Consider the following 22,226-nt stretch of genomic DNA (forward strand, 5'->3'; position numbering starts at 1 on the left):
TCATCCTTTCGTCTTTGTATTCTCTCATGCCTTAATTTCTGTTCCTCCTCTTCTATTCGCTTTCTTTCTAACCTTTCCTACTTATCGATTGCCTGTTGTCTGTTATCTCGTTTTCTTTGTTCCTCTGCTCTTTCCTGATTCTTTAATTGTTCATCTTGATATAACTGCTCCCGCTTTGTCTACCCTTCCTTTTAGCCTCTTCTTCTTTCGATCGTTCCTCCCTTTCTTTATCCTTTTTATCTTGCCCATCTTGATCTTCTCTTTGTCTTACGTCCTCGATGCCTTTACCATCGAGCTTAAGCAAAATCAGTCCATCCATCCATTTGTTCTGTAAAAGTGCTAAATCATCAGCTTTATCTCTTTCTCCCTTCCATCGCTTTATTTCTCTTCCTATATCTAAAGATGTGCTTGCTCGATCACTTCTCTCCTTGTCGCATCTCTCCTTGTCCCTCGGGACTTTAGGGATTAAATCTTTCTCAGTATTTTTCTCCAGGCCCTCGTCACTGCTTTGCTCAGGCGACTCACATGCCGGTTTGCTATACCCTGTTGCTGCCTTAAGCTCCCTTAATGGTTATAACCCATCGTCTTTCTTGATTTTGCCTTCTATTCCAGGCTGGGCAGGGGGAACAGAAGGCTCCTCACCCCCCTCTTTGCATAAATTAAGAATCTGATCTATAGGACGTGGCTTTTCACTTTCCTCCTGGTACATTTTCCAAAGTTCTAAGCTTGCTAGTCGCTTGTGTAGCTTTTTTCCCGTATATGCTTGTCACGACCCTTAGCCCTGATCCCCAATGGCAAGCCCGTTGGCCAGGTGGAATCAGGACTCGGGACTCAAATAAATCCTGGCATCCACCTCTCAGGCCTTCCTCGGGCCAGTCCTGGCACCTTTGTCTCATGCATTGTGAAAGACATCAGCTCAGGGGACTACTTTATTCAGGCTTTCAGCCAACATGGAGGCATCCACATAGCTTGATTCCCAAGAAGCAAGCTATGCGGTATAGTGTTTTGGGTGTGGTGGCCTAGGGACTACTTTACCCAGACTACTTTGTAGAGGCTATTTAAACCACACCCGAACAAGATAACACGCTTCGCGTTACTTTGCAGCTAGCAATGTGACGCTCACTGTGTCCAGCTTACTCACGAGCCTGGGACATCAGGACCTGCACAAAGACAAAAGACATTGTTAGCAGCAGCATCTTACCTACAATCTCCATTCTTCACTGCTTGCAGCTCCTGGGAAGCTCCGTTGGATCTGCGCATCGCCCGGACCCAAGGACCTGAAAAAGAAAAGGAAGAAAAGACATCATTAGAGGCGGTATTAGAGACATTTCAACCACAAATTGCTAAAAGACTTGCCAGGCTGATCGCCTTTCGGCCGGCTTCGCTCCGGAAATCCACACGAGCTGGGAATACACCGCGACCTACAAAAAAGGGAGAAAACACAAGTCAGCGAAGACGAGACATTGCAGCGTTGCGCAAAGCGCTTACTCACTGCCTCATAGCGCTTATTGGGCACCATCATTTACCAGCGAGGCCAGCTTAGCCAGTACACCATGCGGATGCTCCGCACATCTAAGGGAGACAAAAAGAGACATTAGCAAACAGAAAAGACATGCAAGAATAACAACACAATAAACAGCAATAAGACCTACCTGAAAGACATTACTTGGGCCGCTGTCAGTGAAGTAACTGGATCGCACTCGCCCACGAAAGACAACGCGCCACTCCCCAGAAAGCAGGACGGAGAGCTCACCAACCTCTAAAACAAGGCAGAACTTCCACCGAGAACCACACCAGAGAATCACAGAGAAGGACACCAGCGACCAACTGGCTGGGTGGCGTCCCGTGGATACCAGGTGAGCGTAACATGCTGCATGCAAATATGTCGTCATATGCTGTAGGATTCGATAGTGACCCTCCTTGCGGCCACGGCATAAACATTTCATCTGCTGTTCCCTTAACCCACTCCGCACTATACTGTCTAGGTTTAGGTGCATGTTTTGGCAATTGCTTGCAGAGGTGCACAAGTGGAGTGATATCCTCCATTTTTGACTCGTCACTCTTGACCGTCAATACTCATTTGCTTTTGTCACAGATTTAAAACAAATACATTTCAGAAAAACAATATAATATGATTGTGCACCAATCGAAACAGGCTCCAATCTCTTTAAATGCAATTTTTTACTTTAATCTTGCTGAAAAACACCATGAACTTGTATTTGAACAAACAATTAATTTTCCAACCCTGTGTTTCTCCTTTTTTCATCAATCAACTTTTTTGACCATTACATCATCACTAATACATAAATACATAAAACAAACAGACAAACAAACAGACACACTTGACTGGTCACATATATCTTTTATCTCCCACAATCTTTTCTCTAACACTCATTTTGCCCTCTAATCAATACTCCTACGGAGTTTCAATCAATCTCTTTAAGTTACGTCTTTAAACAAACCCATTTTCTACATCATCCGCTATGAGATTTTAGGCTCAGATTTCTTCTGTTACGTTCTTTAAAGCGGAGGCACAAGGGTACTCTATTATCCTGGTCTCTCCTCACAATACCTCTTAATTGCTTGGCCTCTCACAAGTCAATTTCTACTCAATATCTAACACCCTTATTCCTAAATTACATTTACCCCACCTCCCTCCATTACTCGTCTTTTCCCTTATCACTTCTTGACATTCATTGCCCATGTGCACCTTTGCCACCTCGCAAATTTTTTTACTCACCATTCGCATGTTCATCTTCCGACTCTCGGGATTGTACGCTTCTTTTACCGCTTCATCTCCTGTCGGCCAAATGGTAGAGGTCATGTGATCTTGTCAGGACTCAAAAGTTTACTTATGTGGATGGATTTTTTTTAAACCATCCTCTCCGCTATCACGTGAACTGAATAGCCTGAACCCCTTAAGATGAATAGCAATTACCCTGGAGATGGCTGGGATGCAGATTTTATTCATACATCAATAATCAAAACGACTCAGGTAGTTGGCAAAAAGGATAACTGTTTTATTTTCAATTGTCTAAAACAACGAGTACAACGGACATCATCCAACGTCAAATAGCAAATCTCTCTCAATGTATTTCAGAAAAAAGTAATTTTATATAGCAAAGAATCATCATAGGTGACGTTCAACCTTAATATTACTAACGTCATCCTACGTGGTAAACTACAAAAACCTATTGAGAAAAGTGATTGGATCTAAGGAACTATCTAAGCATACACTAAGTATACACTCTATACTGGTATGGGACAATGGGCCTCATTACACGGATGGCGGTAAGGGATTACCGGTACCGGTAAGGGTACCGGTACCGGTATCCCTTACCGCCTTACTACAAGGTCCCTTCGCGGGTCCCTAGCTTAATGGCTGGTTTTACCAGCCGTTAAGGACGGGACCCGCAAAGGGACCTTGGAGGCAATTACGGTACCGCAATTTGCGGTACCGTAATTACCGCCTTCCCCATTCCCTTTGAGCCCTATGGGGGCAGAAATGGGAATGGGGAAGTGCCATGGTGAATGGGGAATTACCGCCCCCGCACACCTTGGAATGGGGCGGTAATTCTGCCATTCACCATGGCGGACTCTGTAAAATACCGGCGGCAACCATGGCGCTAATAGCGCCATGGTTAACGCCTTCCATGTAATGAGGCCCAATGAGTGAAAGTGATAGGTTTCTTAACATCAGGTGAGGCAACTAAGCCCTCCCTCTAAAATGATCATTTATGAACGTCACTAAATATACAACGTCCCATTGGCTACACAACTATAGGACCCTTTAATTACGCAGTCCCCTACAATTGTTTGGCACTCTAACCTTCGTCAGTACTTTTCCACCTACACCATGCCCTCATGCGTAGGTGTGAGCATCTTGCTCGTCCAATTTGATCCTTCAACATCACATGACTGCAGACCATGGAATTGAGCTTTCACTGTCTTTAAAATACTATTTTTAGTAGACCTCTGAGTTTTGTTCTTTCCCACGATTTGTATCCACAGTTAGTTAGCTTCAGCCTGATAAGACCTTGGCTTCTTTGGCTCATCCCACCTCGCCTTTTCAAGATTCACTTTGTTATTTAAATGTTCGTTGGCTGCATCACACTAGAAATTAGGCCTTCCTTCTAAAGTCCAGCACTGCTATAATACGTAGTGGAAACATCCACCCTTCACTTATCCATATATACATGTATGTTGGTGATTGCCGCAATTTATTCACTACAAAGATAGCCTCAGAATTGCTTCATCTGCTTGCGTTTCTGTTGCATCTGTACACGTGTAAAATAACTTGAAATCTTCATTGTTTCTGTAGCATAAGCCTCTACACCTTGATCCCAAGATTTCACTTATCTTCGATACTTTCCTGATGCCTTATAGAATATCTGCATTCTCTAGTCTCTGCATCTTTTCGCACAGGTCAGCTCAGCTCTGTGTGACGTCACCATTTGTCTTCGCCATTCACTTGCTCTGCTTCCTCCGGAATTTTATTCAAATGGCCATCATATTTTCTTCTATGCAGGTACGGTTTTCTCAATGGGAACCTTGCCTCCAGGATTCGCCTAGGTATTGGTAATCCCACTGGTACTGCATGGTCTTCCCATTTGGGCTCCCAACCCATATGCAATATGGGTGAGGTGGTTGAGGTGGGAGTACTTGGCTCCTCCGCTACAAATGGCTTGAATCAGCAGGTGAAAACAGTATTCCCACTTGTCTATAAAGTATGCTCTATGTCAATGTGAATTATTGTTTTACTCCCTTAAAGATCATTTTACTCCAAACTTCAACAATAGGGAGTAAAGTACTCCTACATCAAAATTTTATCTGGAACTGTGCTTGTCATATTGTCAGGAAAGGTCAAATTAGAATTCTTCAGGAACTGCTGTTCCCACATACCACTATGAATAGCTTGCAAGAGTTCAAGTGCACTGTTACACTCACAACAAATCTGGGGGAAAAGGGAAGTGGATGAAATAACAAATCAGACACTCCAAGTAACTTCAGACATATGTATCCAGAGAGGGGAAGAAAAAGGTGTTGATCAGTTTAAGCCATTGTGCTATTTTCTCCTAACTGCCCTCTACTCCTGGCTGTCCTCTATACCTGAATTCCTTCAGCTATAATCAGGAGTCTGTGTTTGTGTAAGTCATCTTCTCTTCCTTTTCCGATATACTCTGTCTATCTGGCACACATTCAACACTGGCTAATCTTAAAACCTCTGAGGTGTTGTCTCTGGGATTTTTCTTGTAGCCACTTGAGCTTGCTTTCAGTTTCATTACTATCATTTTCTGATTCTAACCTGCACAGGGGCCTTTGAGTTGCTTTCTAATTAAACTGCACTTTCCTCTATATAACTGAACCTAACATACGTCCCATAATAGCAAACTGTACATTAAGTAACCTTTGACTTCCTTCTGTCATTGATCAGCCTCACAATAAACTCAATTTATGGTCTTGCCTGTAAATTGGCCTGCTTGGAAAGTGCTCTTTAATCCAATCTATTGGTGAGAAAGATACTACTTCAATTCGACTTCTGAGTTACGAGATTGGAGCCTGTTCACTGGAGTGAGTGGGAGAGTAGTGCCAATCCCCAAAAGACGTGGTGTTCCTCTTTGGTACTGTACGGACCCCAACTTGACAATTTTCCTAATACTGCTATGGTGTAGGCAGTGAACTAATAGTGAATGCTGGAGTCAATTCATTGCGGCAGATGCAGCCGGTCCAAGCATGGGAGCTCTGCCCAACTATAAATGTGTGGACGAGTGCTCTAGTTCATAGCATAACAGATTAGTTTCCAAAGCAGATTTGGAATACTGTTCTTTATAGCACTTCTCCTGCGGCCCTCTAAGGATGGCTAATGCTGTACCCCAGGAGGAGTTACGAAGATGGAAGACTGAGTAGAGCAGGATTCAGTAAATGACTTTGGTCCAGAGTGTAGGCCGACTTCAGAAAGCGGTGGACACAGGACCTTGTTTTGGACTTGTAGGTGATGAATTCAGGTATAGTACACATGACAGCATTCCATACTGCCTTGAATCACATCTTGGTTTCATCCTCCTGACCCTCCCTTCCATCTTTGAATTGGGAATGTCTGTTTTCCTGGAAGTAACCAAGGGAAATCTACAAAAATCGCTCACAATCACACTCTCAAGTATATCTCAAGAAAGAAATCCAATAAACAGACCTCACAACTATATTTCACATTGAATGTTCACTAACCCCACTGAGACAAACACCTACCCACCCTGTGAATTGTACCTGCTTACATAAAAAGTGTAACATTGCCTCCCGGGACCCTGACACATATGAAATAAAATTACTAGACACAGAATCTTGCCTTTAGTGATTTTGTCCACCCTTGCTCACCCCAGTCTAAACAAATGAGAGCCTCATGGCAGTCACCCATGGTGTCTCTTAAACAAAATCAAATAAGTTTAACTTACTAGTTAATAGCTGCACTACTCAGAAGTATAGGGGGTTCTTTTTCTGCACCTCAGTGTTCACAGTAAAATAAGATGATAGCAATGCTTGAGGCTCTAAACACAGAATACGTGTTTATATTGAGAAGCCTCAGCAGCTGTCTACAGTAATGTAAAGGTGATGTAGTATCCTAGACTATTACTAGAGGTCGCTGTTATTCACTGAAGAAAAATTGCTGTTTTTTTGCATTGTACTGTACTGTCAAAATGTGTCATTTGTGGCATTTGCCTACACAAAATCTGTATAGGGAAAAGAAATAGTGGTGTGGTTACCCTCACATAGTGGTGGGTAATGTAAATAGTTCTAGGCCAGAATATTGAATCTAGGTAACATCCCTTTAACAAGTACTTTCATTTCCTCTATACAAAGTGGAATTTCTACTTGTTCCTTTTTTGTTCCCTTCTCTGATGCCTATTCAACTATTAAGTTTCCTTATAAATCAGCTCTAAGTGGTTATCTATGCCAATTGTGCTGCATTTCTATACATTGCCTTATTTGTAGTATAAGCACCATATATTGTTGTGCAAAAAAGTGAGAGAAAGTGGGCTCCTGAAAGCCACCAGGAGTAAAATCGGAATCATGTTCCAACCAATGAAGGATGTATTTGCAGCTCAATGGAAGATAAGAAGCTCATAAAGGGAAATAATGTTACAATACTTAAAATACAGGCAAACTGTAGATCATATTAACAAGACATATGAGTACACACTAAATCAAAGGCATGAGAAGGTGCACATCATCTAACAGGATGGGGAAAAACCTGCACTGCCCTTGACAGTAGAAACCAATTATAAGGTGACTAGATATGATTTAGCTTTCTTCACAGCAAAGGTGAATGGCAGGTCATTGCTATGGCTGGTGCATTGTGAATGCTTGAGGAGCTGGTAACGGTCTGTGTTCACTGCTAATGTTCCTTTGAGCGGCAGCTAGAAGGAATGCTATGCAATTGTATGTAAAGGGAAAATAGCTGGACACACCAATGAATATTTATCACATTAGTGGACTCCCTCTATGTATAGCAATCACAGTGCACAAATCATAATAGATTCCCATATCTTTCTGTACCTTTACCTTTTCTCTCACATCCAGCTCACTCAGCATCTTTGACTCTCTTTGCACCTATGTTCTGCTACTAAATGTCCATAAACTGATTTCTTTCTTTCTTTTTTCCTCCTTTCCTCCTTTCTTTCTTTCTTCTTTCTTTTATTATCCTTTCTTTCTTTCTTTCTCCCCCTTGACCCAGGACTTCTCTGATGGTTTACAATTGGGTTCCTGATTGTTACACCGTACAGATTTCTTTCTTCCTTTTTTCTTTCCTTTTTCTTTCCTTCTTTCTTTCTTTCTTTCTTTCTTTCTTTCTTTCTTTCTTTCTTTCTTTCTTTCTTTCTTTCTTTCTTTCTTTCTTTCTTTCTTTCCTCCACCCCCCTGATCCAGGACCTCCCTGATGGTTTACAAATGGGGTTCCTGATTGTTACACCTTACAGATTGGTGGGTGACTAATAGGTTTTTATGTACAGGTGTAGCTCATATACTCATGGGCACCTAGATCATATTTGGTTTTATCAATGCAAGCATGTGTGATGAAATGGAGTTGCTGTGCACTGTTGTTGAAGGCAGCATCTGTCAGTAGTGAATGAAATGGAAGACACCAGCTTGCATCGTGTATTATAAGGCTGTGCTGATTGTCAGGAGCTTTCTTCTGCTCTCCACAGCCTTACAGAATGAGATGCATGATGAGCAAATGAGACCCCCCCACCCACCCTGAAATGTCTAACTCCCTAATCCCACTATTAAAGCAGGGAAATGTACTTTTAGTGTTTTGCCTTAAAAAGGAGGCCCGAGATTGGATGAAAATTGTTCTGGTTGGGCTTCGGGTTTTTGATTATTGGGGAAATAACCGCATGTTTCAGTTCACAGATAAAGCTCTCTTATACAAAGATGTACTGGAAAGGTAGGTTATACGATAGCAAGTAACCGAAACTGATCTTGACAATCATGGAGTTGCACAATTTTGAGGTTGCAATTAAATATTTTTAAAACATTGTCAATCTCACATTCAGAAGTTTGGGCTAATTTAGAGGGTTTGGACCTCACAGAAGGGGGCACATCAAGAAGAAGGGCAAGCATTGATGATTCTATTGTGTTTCAGAGAGTTGTAGGGAAGATTCTATGGATTTAGCACTTTGAAAAATACAGACTATTTCCTTGGAAGAGTTATCAGTGCCCTAAATACTAGTTTTCCGCGCAAGGCAGATTCTGCATGTAAACCTCTCCCTTAAACAGATTAGCGTTCCCTAAAGTAAAATGTCTGTGAGAAGGAATCTCCTTGATCTGGAATGCAATTGAAGATCAGTATTGTATGCAGTCTTGTATTTGTTTTTTTTAAAGGGTTTTAAGCACTCTTGAGGTTGGCATACGGGGTTCATAGATGAAACTGTTCACCAAGCTTTGCTTTATTCTGTTTATAGCATGTCCACTACATCACTATGTCAAAATGAATGGTTTTATACAATACATATATAAAACGATTTTAGTTTATTTAGTCTTGTTTAATACGTACCTAGCTGTGAAGCAACAGAGCACTATATAACACGGAAATACAGAAATGTGGTACAATGCTGTAGATACATCTGCAAAGATAAGACTATTGCAGGTAGACACGCGGCATGGGGAGCGGGATTCTGGAGTCTTTCAGGCAGGGAATTTATATTAGTGGAGGAATGGCACGTCTAATACAGTTGGTTTGTACAAAGCATTTATGCATCACAGTCTCTTTTTTCTCATAGTCTGTGACATCTTGTGAGCAGAGCAATGATTGCCAGAACTCGTTAGCCGCATGAAGAGCTGGAAGGGTTGATAATGTAGGACTGTGTCTAAAGAATGTTTATTTTCTCTTTTCTTTTAAGTGGTTTGGAAACCTTGTTACTATGAAGTGGTGGAATGATATTTGGCTGAATGAGGGATTTGCGACTTACATGGAATACATTGGTGCTAGCTTCATCGACCATACTCTGAGTCTGGTAAGCATTAACAGCCAAATTCATTCTTACTCACCTTTTGCATGAACTGACTGAAAATGGAAGCTTATGGATGTCAACTTGTTTCTACCTCTGAAAAAAAACACACTGCAGAAATTATACAGACAAAATATAAATTGAGGAATTGTACATATATCAGTGATTAGTAGTTTCCTGTATACTCGTCACATCTATTTTATGAAAATACCAGTCATTTAATTTTGAGAAATTCTCTGATCTGTTTGTAAGCTTATGCTTGTTTGGTGTCGGTATCTTCTATTTACAGAAGAGTAGAGTGCTCACAGAGCTAAGTTCACGTTGTTCTTCATGTTGACATCCATAAGAAATAATTTCTTTAATTCCTCCCTACCTACCTGTTGCCTTAAGCAATCTACAGCTCTGCCATTTATTAATCATAAAATCCTGTCATCGTCCATTGAATATTTAAACAACTTAATTTCCACCCACCTCCATTAGCATGATCTACCTAAAGTTCCCTTACACTACATATCGATCACCATTACATCAAACCTCACAATTCTATGTAGGATTTCCACTCAAGTTACCTGCAATACATTCCTTTAAGTTTAAGTCCTTTAGGGTTCTTGAAAATTGATTGATGAAACACCTGATTTGGTTTACTCTGCAATCATTCTCTCCAGTTGTTTTCCTTTAGGATTATTATATGTATGCTGTTGCATTTATCATTACTTTTTCCTTTTCTTGTTATTCCACTATTCAACCTCCAGTGTATTTACCCTAATTTATCACCAGTTTTTCTTCCTATCTCTCAAAGCATATTTATTGTATGGGATTAATGCTTATCTGGACTGGATATTTTTTGATATAACTCACATCAGCTCCTTCTATAATAACAGATGTGCTCCTTATGTTCGTTCCTCTTTTCATTGAAAGATTTACAAGTCTAGAATGACCTCTCTGTTCATTCATTTGTTCTACCTACTTATCTTTACACTTCTCTTTCTACCCCTTCATATCTTCTTCTATCCTTACATAAATATATACACAGAGAACGTTCACGTGGTACAAACAGGATTACAAGACAGGAAGAGTTGTACATTTGCACGGATGTTTGAGAAAATGCACAAAGACTTACCTGCAGATATGTCAAACAAAGTGTACATTCAATTTGACACAAAAGCATCAACATCTCAGTCGGATATTTCAAAAAGTGACAATTAAAGAATTTCAGTTAAACTGCATTTTATACAGGAGATGGGATTTAGAGACTTTCTACCTGAATGGAGAGGCAAATAAAAGAGGCAAGGGAAGTGGAAGAGGAGGAAGTTCAAAGGGAAGTACAGGAGGGACTGTAGAAACAAACAAAAATGCCTCACAAACAGGGAGAACCACACTCTCCGGTAAGCAAAAAACAATGATGAAGAGTTAAGTGAATCAAATACCATGCAGGTGGTAAACCTTTCCGACTATCAGCTAAATGTAAGATAATTAGGTTTACGTAGGCTGGGCATGAGCTTCTGCCCCTCACAAGCATACAATTATGCATAAACACATGTAGATTGTGATAGATTCAGGCATTAAATAAATCTTGAGAAGTTCTTTACCATGAATCCAAAAAAACCTTCAAAATCCTCACCCCACAAAGGATGGACACATTTGACCACTGAGGATTTACTAACCCTGGCCTATATGGCTACTGGATGGTGCATTCACAATTGCTGAAGTGCCAGTGCCTTCTGATTTAAGATTAAAGGACTATAATATTGACCACTTGTGTCTGTGAAGATCAAATGTCAAAGTGTAATCCCACTATTCAACCATGTGAGTGTTTGGAAGCATTTCAAGGCATTTTAATTGCAGGATTGTAAAAAATAAAATCACAAATACTACAGACTTTCTCAACATGTCCAAAAGAAAATGGTACAATTTTAAATCAGTTAAAAAAACAGATATTATTATTAGGACATCTGACAAGGGTGGCAACATTGTGGTCATGAAGATCTTCGATTATTTTAGTGAAGCCCAGCTTCAGCTTCAGGATTCCGAATGTTAGTTTACACTATCAGGAGACCCCAAGGAATCCATCAAAGAATATCTTAAATCATTGTTAGAGAAATTGACTGGCAAAGGTCTCCATAATGACGAAGAGATGACATTTCAATATCCTGAATTTCCTGTAATGATTTACCTCTTGCCCAAGATCCACAAAAGGACACAAAGGACACCCAGGAGACCAATTGGGGAATTGAATTGGGCACTATTGGAGAGTATGTATAGATACTGTGTCACTGCATTTTGTCTATGTTTTACCCTCATATGTATGTGATACCCAAGATTTCCTGCAGAAAATCAATGACATCTCCTGGCAAGACGGTATCCTACCAACCACTATGGACATAGTGTCCCTCTTTGTCCCCCTTCTCCCCTGTTGATCTGTTTTTTCTCTTGGCATTGTGCACCTGGCCACCCTCTGTTCAGTCGGGCCCAGGTACCTGTTCACCCTGCCACCCTCCTGCACTGCCTCCAGGCCACCATCTGCACTAGGGTTCTGTGTCTGTACCCATACAGTCCCCCTCCCACTTTTCTTCTGCACTTATCAGATATACCTTTCTGACTAACTTTCACCTGCCACTTGCTGGCTGCACTACCATGTTTTATCGCCCTTATTTATTTTCTATTCTATTTAATATGTATTTATGTTTTCTCTCCTCTGCCTCGCACTTTCCACTCCCCCCTTCCATGCACTTTTCCCCCGTTTTCCTTTTCCATGCACTTGTGCTTTCTTAAACGTCACTGGGCCTAGTAAGATCGCTGTTTTCTGTTTTTTCTCCCTTGTTCCCCTCCCTTTTTGCCCTCTGAAACACTTGTGTACAAGCGCGATATGAATAATATATCATTTCATTATCATTTCTATACCTCCATACAACATAATATGAGGATTGAGGCTTGTAACCATTTTCTAAAAATGGGTAATTGAATTACCTAAGTCATACCGAGATGGTTCTACAAGTTATCAATTTTTGTCTAAACAATCATGTATTTTTATCTGGCACTAGGTACGACAAACAGCTCAAGGGCCCTACCCTGGGCACACCATTCACTTTTACCTATGCCAACCTCACTATGGGGTGGTGCGAGGAACACATTGTTTGAAGCAAGAACAATAGAGAGTTTAATGAGAATATCGATCTATGGCTAAGATTCATAGACAATTTGTTTAAAATCTGGAATGGGAATATCTGTGAGCGGTGTACATTTTTTTTCCCACCTAAAACAAAACAATTTTTATCTTAGATTTACAGAATCCCACAATAAAGACTCTAATTTGTCTTGATTTAAAGATTAGGGAGGAACATGCCAGATTAAATGCTGAGCTTTTTCATAAACCTACAAGTTCTAACTGCATACATGATGATAAAAGCAAACATCCTACTAAATGGAGTATTGCCTATCAGGAATTTCCAAGAGTACTCAGAAATTGTTCAAGGTTAGACACTTGACAAAGAAAGTAAAATCACAGCAAAGAATTTCAGTGATCGTCGATCCCCAGTCCAAGTGATTAAACAAGCCTATGAGAAAGTACGATCCTTGGATCTAGATCAATTATTGACAAACTCAGGCGCCAATCTGAAGGGAGATGAATAGCAAACTACTTAGGGTTATTCTGCCCTATAACAGTAAATCAAAGGTGTGAAATAGATTATTTGTAAACACTAGCATATCATATATGGGCAATGTACACAGCAAAGTGGGAAAGAAGTTTAATACTGATATATTTTCACGATTGTTATAATGCATGTTGTGAGGTGACACATCCGCACACAGGGACCCCAAAGGGTTAGAATGTATGGATTCATTATGGCAGTTCTTCTCAAGTGAGAATTATAAAACATCTATGGCAGAGGTGAAGTGTGCAGAAAGAATCACCTTATTCAGCAATGCGGGAACAGCAAACCAGGCTAGTGAAGAGCTGCAGGGCATGCAAAGCAAGATAAACACACTAGACTGTGTCCCATCATTAGCACTCCGGCGGCAACTGCACCCCAGCCTACAAATATTGTTGTCATCTGTCTGTCCCCTACTAGCCCACCACCATATACGTCCCCTACTAGCCCTGCAGGTCAGCCAGCCACATGTTACAGGTCAGGCCCAGGCCCCTCGCCCTTAAGAGCTTGCTGCTTGCCACACCTGGTTTCCAGCTTTACCCCTGTCAGGGTCCACAGCTTTCACTGTGCGAGTGTAAGGGTTATGCAGTGTGATGTAGTGTGGGCCCATTTGGCACACTTATGCCATTTTGGCTGCCTCTCTGACCCCCCGCTGTCACCCCAGGGGAATGTATGAGTTTTGTTGAAATGTTTGATCATAAATACAACAGGCAAAGTTCTTGGCGGTGTCATCAATTGGCTGTATTGCTTATTAAATGCAACTCTATTTTCATTACTGGTGGCAACTAGTAGACATGCCTTGAGTCTGGTTCTGCAAGTATAGTATTTAGCTATGCGATGATGATGATATTTTTTTTAAAAAGAACAAAAAATATGTTTTCACTTTCTCAAGCGTTTACACAAAAAATAACATGCAACAAACACCATTAACTCTCCATGGTCTGAGGGCCACATTTTTTGAGGTGATGGGTGGACCACTTTTTTGGGGGTGTGCGGGCCTATTTCTTGTACCAGTCCGACCCTGCCACCCTCAACACGGGAGTTCCTTCCCTCCCCTCTCAAGGTGTAATGCAACAAACTGTTAACAGATTATTTTCTTCAGCCCTACTTCAGACACATTGGATACTTCCCCCCCAGGAGCTAACAATCATCCAAGAACAAGGCCGGTGTACAGGAAATATATTTGTCTTTATTTAAATGAAAAGTAATAGAACTTTGCACAAAAATGTAAAACACCACTTTATCCGTGGAAAAACACAAACTTCTCTACATAAATAAATCACAAAAGTGAGTTGAAAAGAACACAAATCACAATTCTTTACAAATTCCACTTCAAGAAATAATTAATCTGATCAATAACCATAAAAAGTATAAATGTAGTGCTGTGCAATTTCGATTTTCCTGCGGGCTTAAAAGACTAGCAGTAGGATTACAAGATTGATACAAATACATATGACAATTGATTTAGGGTTGTTTTACTGCTGCTGAAATGTCCGCGACGGAAAGGACTGCATGAGAAATGTACGTTATACATAAATGCTCATATATTTCTCATGCAGACACCCATGGCAAAACAACCCCAAATCCATACCAACACTAACCCCTGCCCACACCTGACCCCCGCCTACACCCCCACCACCCTACTTACCTTTCATCGTGACGCGCTGTTTCCTTGCAACGCTGGTTCCCTTTCACTTCTGTGATCGGGAACTGGTGCAGCAGGGCCCTTTTTTTTCTTCTTTTGATCAGGTCAGTTCCAGGGGTGTACCCTCAACTCCCGCTCACTATACTGCATAGTATAGTGAGCAGGATGTTGTGAGCCTTTTTTTTCTTTTTTTTTTAGTTGGGTCAGCTGCTGGGGTGTCCCCCGCAACACCCGCTCACTATACTGTGTAGTATAGTGTCTGCTGCAGGGGGTGTATAGTATAGTACTGTGTAGTATAGTGTCTGCTGCAGGGGGTGTATACTATAGTGAGCGGGGTGTTGCGTGGACACCACCCCAGCCCGCGCATTCTTTGTTTTTCTTTTTTTTACCCACCCCAGAAAAAGACCTAGTATACATACCGCAAAAAGTTAGGAATTTTGTTCGTTTGAACTTTTTGTGGTATGTATATTAAATCTTTTGGTGGGGTAGGTAAATTGGATTTGGTCATTTTGGCGGAATCCATGACAATTATGATTTCACCCACAGGTTTGGTTTAAAATAAACACAGGGTGATTTTGCGGTTTGTTTTTCAGACCGCCCCTACTTTGGTCTGTGTTGCGGAAGCCAGACAGAAAAATTGGAATGATTTGGGGAATTTTGGATTGCAGACCGCCCTCCACTGAATGGCCTGTAATAGGTGAAATTCGGACGAAAGATTGGACTTATTTAAGAGCAAAGAGACCCCTGTTGCTTAAAGAAGTGGGGGTCAACATGACAAAAAGGACTAACCAATTGAATTAAAGGCTATCGTTTTTCAGCGTACACTGTAAAGTGAACTTTGTTTTTTTCGAATTTTAACATAAATCACCCTGTAGTGTGCCTGTAGTGTGCCACCAAATGGGGAATTAAATGAATCTTTTTAGTTAAATAGTCTAAGGATCTACACAGTTTAGACCCCCTCCCCCCCAGCCTCTATAAAGGGAAAGGAATTAAGGCAAGCAGACTCCCAACCTTTTGGTTTCCCTGGGCTCAGTTCTACTTACATAGAAAGCCTCTGTTTAGAGCTCAGGGAAGACAGCTGCATTTCAGAACCACATGGAAAGATAGGGCAGGGGTCTGGTCATTACACTCTCAAGGATGGCCTCCTGCTCTCCACCATAGGACCCAGTCAGCCTTTAGGCCTTCCTAGCAATAGATAACTCCACCCAGATGCACTCTCAACAATTTCCTCTGGTGTTTCCTTGCAGCTGTCAGATTGTAAATTGTAGCAGCACTCTAAATTTCAGCAGATCTCTCCCTTCCCCCTAGTGCAGTTCCCCTTTATATAGCAGCAATGACAAAACTAATTTTACAATCTTAGGGAAGTACCCAGCCAGATTTCTCGCAACTAGGATTAGACAGTTACCCTTCTCTCTCATCCCCACTCCATCCCCTCTATATGGATTTGTTTAAGAGTTTGGAGCAGACATATGGCAGGTTAATTTACCAGCCCCATTTGTTCTCATGTCATTTTTCGGCAAAAACTAGTTATGTGGCCAAACTTCATAAGTTTACTTATAACTGCCATAATATACATATTTTCTGATTCAGCTAATCATATGGAATTAAATAAAATGACAGCCATGTCCGTACTATGTTGCATGGCCATGTGGACATTTTCGGCCGTTTCCGTAAAAAGCATAACAGTTATGAATATGTAATTTATTAACCATATTCCTAATTTTACCCTTCACCCGTTCACCAACTCTCACATTTGGAACATTTTCAGATCAGCCAGAGGCAATCTTAGAAGGGCATTATAGTTCCCTAAATCGCAGGTGGATGAATTTTATATCTCCAAAGTCGCCTGCAAATTAGCACTCTAGGGGAAAAGGGGATGAAGGAAGTATTATGGGCCAAGAACTGAACCTACATTTCCCAAGCATAGAGGCCGATTTTTGGGGGCAATTTGATCAACATCTGTTTATCCCAAAGCTAGACAAAAATGATCTGACATCAAAGTAATTCAAAGTCACAAAAGGAGAACTGCGCCCTTAAATCTTTGTTATATTGTCCTTCTACCTTTGTTCTATGGTAAAGGAATCAAGCATCTGGCGGGATATATGTTGATCAAATTGCTCCCAATAATGCTTGAGAAATGTAAGTTCAGTTCTTCGCACATAATACTTAGAAGTCAAACCCATCCTTCATCCCCTTTTCCCTTAGAGTGCTAATCAATTTCCCTTCTTTCAAAATTTGGTCAGTCATTCTTCTTCCATTATGTCTTGTCAACCTATTGTGTTATTATGACAGTCAAATGGAACTTTATAAGCTATTAACATAATAGCTGAGATTATGGACTTGTGTTCTTATACCTTAAAAATGATTGATTCTAATGGTTGGTTCAAGATTTCAAATGTATTGCTGTAAGGGACCCTGATAGCGGCAAAGGGTTCAGTTTGAAAATTATGCATGCACTGGACCATCAATGTTATCAAATGGAGTGCAAATCCTAGGACTAGAGACAGGTGGATTCGCCATTATGCTTTAATTTTTCTGACTTTAAAAAAAATATCAATATCAGCTGCAAATTACACTTTCCATACGGCTTCACAGTAAATTCCTGTGAAGGTAAAGTAAGGATGCATTTGAATGAGAAGAAGAAATGCATGGAGTAAATGCTAAACCAGTTTTGTGCCCCTACTCCTGCTTGAAATGCATTGAAAATCCAATTGAGTGTAAAGGTAAGACCTAAACAGCATACCCCATGCTTTCATGCCTTACTTGTGCACTCCACCCCTAAACAATAACACCATTAGTGTATTCACTTTTTGAAATGCTTGTTGCATGGATATTCTGGTAATTTGATGTGATAGAACCACCAAAGTGTTTACCTATATTTGTTGTTTTTCTTTTTCTTTTTCTGGACACATTGTATTATTTTCTTTTATGAACAAGGTATCTGACATTTTCTTTATCTCCTCCTCATACCAGGGAAGAAGATTGTGCCGTTTTGAATTAGAGGGCTTATTATGTAGAGCTAGTATGGGGATGAAGTCAATTAATTCAAATTAATCCCTATTATTTAAGTGCAAGTCTGTACATATGCTTTGAGTTACTCTAGATTGATACGGAGATTTGATTATAAAAGGAGTGACTCCAAGTTAAGCCCTTCTTCAGTTTCTTTTAGACTGCACTGCTATAGGTCCTTTATCAGACTAATAATCCTTCAGCATTTTCTAAAAGTTATAGTTATCTTTTCTGTGTTTCAAACCATATTTTAACAGTTTTAGGAGTTGTTTCTCTTGTGTTTATGTTCTTCTCTGAGTTAAATGTGTGATAACGAGTGGGGGACTTGAATTCTTCAATGTCTTTGACTTCTGATGATGGAGGGCTCAATGTGAAATATGTAGACATTTCATTTTTCTACCACATTATGACAATGTGAGTCATTTATCTTGGAGTGCAAGGGCTGATTCTTCCAGAGAGCCTGATATGAGCCTGATTTAGGTGTTGTGAATGTGAAATACGTATTTGATTTTGGTTTCATGTAACAGCTCCAAATCCTAATCGCTGGTCTACATTATTACTGTCTGTTGATCTCCTAATATTGCATTCTCTAGCCTTTTAGAGTCTCCATGGTACTTTGGTTACTCCAGGGCCCTATTTCACTTCATAAATCCCTCTATGGTCATTATTGACCTTTCTACTCATACCTATGTTTCCCGCCAATCTCTTTTCCTTCTATACCCACCCAGAAATTCTGATATGTACATGGTAGTTTAGTAGGAATGTGGGCATGAAACTAATTAGTGTTTGTTCTATGTAATTTACTCTATCTGTTCCCTTTATAGGTTCAGACAGTTCCTGTTCTGGGACAAAAGCTGAAACTGGATCTAGAAATGGGTTGGTAGCTTTATGTAAATTTGATTTGGGGTTAACAGTGGAGCAGGGATATCTTAATTTAAAGTAGGAGTTATCACTAAATCTGGGAGATTTGAAGTGACTCTACATCATGGTTGCAATTGTGCCTTTAGTTGCAGGTATATTTGCACCTATGACATTAGCTATAGCTGAAGTTGTAGTAGAGACTTTAATTGCAGGCATAGCTGTAGCAATGGTTTTCTGTCGACAGGAGTGGCAGTAGCAGTAACAATAGTGGGATTAGTTATGATTGGTATTGTAATTTGCCCTGTTTCACCTTGAGAGCTGCTCTTTGGTCTACATGAGTAGAGTAAGGAATTTTGAGGAAAGTACGCAATAATCTATCCCTACAGTATAATTTGTCAATATATAAGTGAAGGCATTAGATGTACATGTTTTTAGCACAGGATCGTTCATGCTTCTGGCTGTACTCAAAATGTATATCTTCCCTAATTATCTATCATAAACAGAAGGGTGTAACAGTGCTTCTCTATGCGCCTATGCACCACTGGAACCCCTTGCTTTAAATAGCCTTATTTTGCATGTGGCTGTTTAGAGCATAAAACATGGATCAAAATTCAAATGAGCAGGCACTTCCTGTAGATATATTGATCCATCAGTAAACACAAATGTTTCCTATGTTAGAGTATATATGCCTTATGCATTCCCTGTGCTCACTTTGATAATCACCTTACTGGGAGGATGATTAACTGCCATCCCTTCTGACAGCTCCTCTTGTCCTTACAAGCAACTTCTATATTTTCTTTCCTATTCCTAGCCAGAGCCCTGACGCCTCCTAGGTTTAACTTTACACCTCCCCACACTTTCACTCTAACGCTTGCTACAACCCAACATCACTAATATCTGATAAATCTGAGTCCCCTCCTGAACTAAATACTGGCAAATCTTATTATATTAGTATCCTCCTCCAGCGGTAGGTATATTATTCTCACCACTGATACGGATGCCTCCATGCAGAACCACATTACTATTTGTATGATAGAAATATAATTTGCTTTATATGAAGTTCATGTTCTTGCCATTAATGTAAATATTTATTTATAATGTCACTAAAGTAAACATGGGGATCATTTTTTATAGTTTGTGATTGTATAGTAGTCAGTGACTAGACATTTGTAGGACCTCATCTAAGTGGTGATAAGCTGGAAGCTTTATATTTTAATTAATACATTGTGCTCTATCCAACCCAAGGTAGTTAACATCTGTGGTGGGTAGAGAAACTTTCAAATTGGAAGGGAGTGTAACATAATTGGGCTTTGAACTGTGTTCCAGCAACTTTGCAGAAGTAGGGAGGCATATTAGTAAATATGCTCCATAATGTTTCACAGTGTGGAAGCAATCCACATTACTAATTGGCGGGAGTGGGTGGTAGTGGAAGCAGTTTGGCAGAACATGTCTGCCGGTGTTCATGCTTCACACTGGTCAGTTTTCATTGCAACACCTCACTCAGAGACTTTAAAATCCACAACCCGCATGGAAAGCAGCATGGAAATGGGGCATAAAATGAAGCAGTTTGGCAGAACGTGTCTGCTGGTGTTCCTGCTTCCCAATGGACCATTGCGGCACCTCACTCAGATACTTTAAAAGTCCCAGCCTGCGTGGAGCACGGCACTGAATTGGGGCGTAAGTGGAAACAGTTTGGAAAAATCTGTCTGCCATTGTTCCAGCTTCCCAATGGACGGTTTTCATTGCAGCACCTCACTCAGAGACTTTAAAATCCTCAGCCTACGCAGAGCGTGTTGCGGCAAAATTGGAAGTAGTTTGGCAGTTCAATGGGCAGAGAGACAGCAGGAGAGCAGGGTCAACGTAAGTCCTGACGGCTACCTACCCACTTGTCGATGTCTTCAATGAACTCTCACAGATATAATCTGCACAGCAACCCCAGCTCCACTTGCTATAGCATCTCCCTTAGACAGTATGATTGTTAGCACAGAGGATTCGGCTGACACATAGGCCCTCATTACGAGTTTAATGCTAGTTTGGCGTTATTCCCACAGGAACTACCCAAAAAATTGATTCCTGTTACTGCCATTTGGTCCTGTGGGTTTACCACAGTATTACAAGTTGCAGCATGGCAGTGTAAATCCCCATTTTCATAGTCCATACGACTCCATGGGGATTTTGGCAGAACTAACAGAGACTGTAGTTCTGTCACGGTAATTCAATTGAAAATTAGCATTCGGAGGTCAGATATGCCGCCAGTTTTTTTGTTGGAGGTAAAGCTCTCCCCCTACTACTAATCTCAAAATTTGGCAGTGCACAAATGCAGCAGGAATGAAGCAATAATTACTGCTGCATTGCCGCTGATATTTCCTGCAGCGCCAACCTCATAAATTGTCTTGTAATATGCCAGCCTGAGAAAAGACAATAAAACCTCCACAGTCGCCTAAATCACAGAAGCATCTAGTGATTGTATTCTTCTCTTCTCTTCCAAGATGGAAAGCATTTCCTGCACATCTGAAATGGCCTTTGAGGTCCCATCATTCAACTGACAATTGACGGAGGTGAAAAGTTCCTTTCTAGAGTCTGGAAAATGAAGCACAAAAGGTTGTACCACAAATAGAGATAGATTTGCTCCTTGCAACCCCTGTTCTCTTTGACGACTCTTCACCCCTTACTCCAGGGACAATAAACTCCACTGTAAAAAAATTGTGTACCTTTGGATGGATGGTGGAGTTTTTTCCTGAGAAGTATTTTTGTATTTGTTTAATATTTATATTGCGCACCAAACCCAGAGGTAGCTGGGCGATTGACAACTTAGGGTTACATACATGGAAAGGCAGTAGGATACAATCAGGAGTGAAGCCAATAAATACGTGGGACCCTGATTACATATGGGTCCGAAGAAGCCATGGCTAACAGAGAGATAGTTACATACATTGAGTAGAGATGGTTACATAGATTCGATATCATACATATTCCATGAGCAACACCAAGATACCAGTATCTTAGTGGTGAGTGGAGAGACAGTTTTTTATGCTAGCTTTAAAGGATAGGAAGGAAGGTTCCAGTCTGAGAGGGTTGTGGATGGAATTCCAACGTTTGGCTGCTTGGTCAGGGAAGTTTGCTCCTCCAGTGGTTTTGAGTTTGAACCTTGGTACCACCAGACTATGGTATAGAGAAGATCTGGTGGAACGTGTAAGTTTGTGCATACAGATTTTGTCTGCCAAGTATCTCGGGGCTGAGTTTGTGAGGCATTTGTGAGTGATGGCCAGGGTGCATAGTGTAATTCTATCACAAATTGGCAGCCAGTTCGTGCTATTTCTATGAGTGGATATGTGACAGGATTTGAGGAGACTGAGAACAGCTCTTAGTGAATTATTTTGGAGTACCTGGAGCCTATTTAGATTTTGTTCAGCAGTACCAAGGAATAGTGTATTGCAGTAATCCAGTTTACATAGTGTGAGTGCTTTAGCTAGCGTTAGACGACTACTTGTAGAGAGATACGAATTGCAACTGTAGATCAATTTGTTAGTATAGGCCGTGGAGGACGCAACACTACTGACC

The 22,226-nt window shown here is 40.7% G+C and overlaps 1 protein-coding gene across 1 annotated transcript in view; it reads left to right on the plus strand.

The window, feature by feature from the left end:
• The window catches only part of LVRN (laeverin), a 933,533-nt gene that overhangs the window by 357,458 nt on the left and 553,849 nt on the right, over positions 1–22,226 (plus strand). The window contains exon 6 of the mRNA XM_069625536.1: positions 9,393–9,506. Within this exon, the coding sequence (XP_069481637.1) occupies positions 9,393–9,506 (114 nt within the window). The remainder of the gene's footprint in view (positions 1–9,392; positions 9,507–22,226) is intronic.

The sequence above is a fragment of the Ambystoma mexicanum genome, chromosome 6p (assembly GCF_040938575.1).
Source record: "Ambystoma mexicanum isolate Mex_15411 chromosome 6p, UKY_AmexF1_1, whole genome shotgun sequence".
NCBI lineage: Eukaryota > Metazoa > Chordata > Amphibia > Caudata > Ambystomatidae > Ambystoma > Ambystoma mexicanum.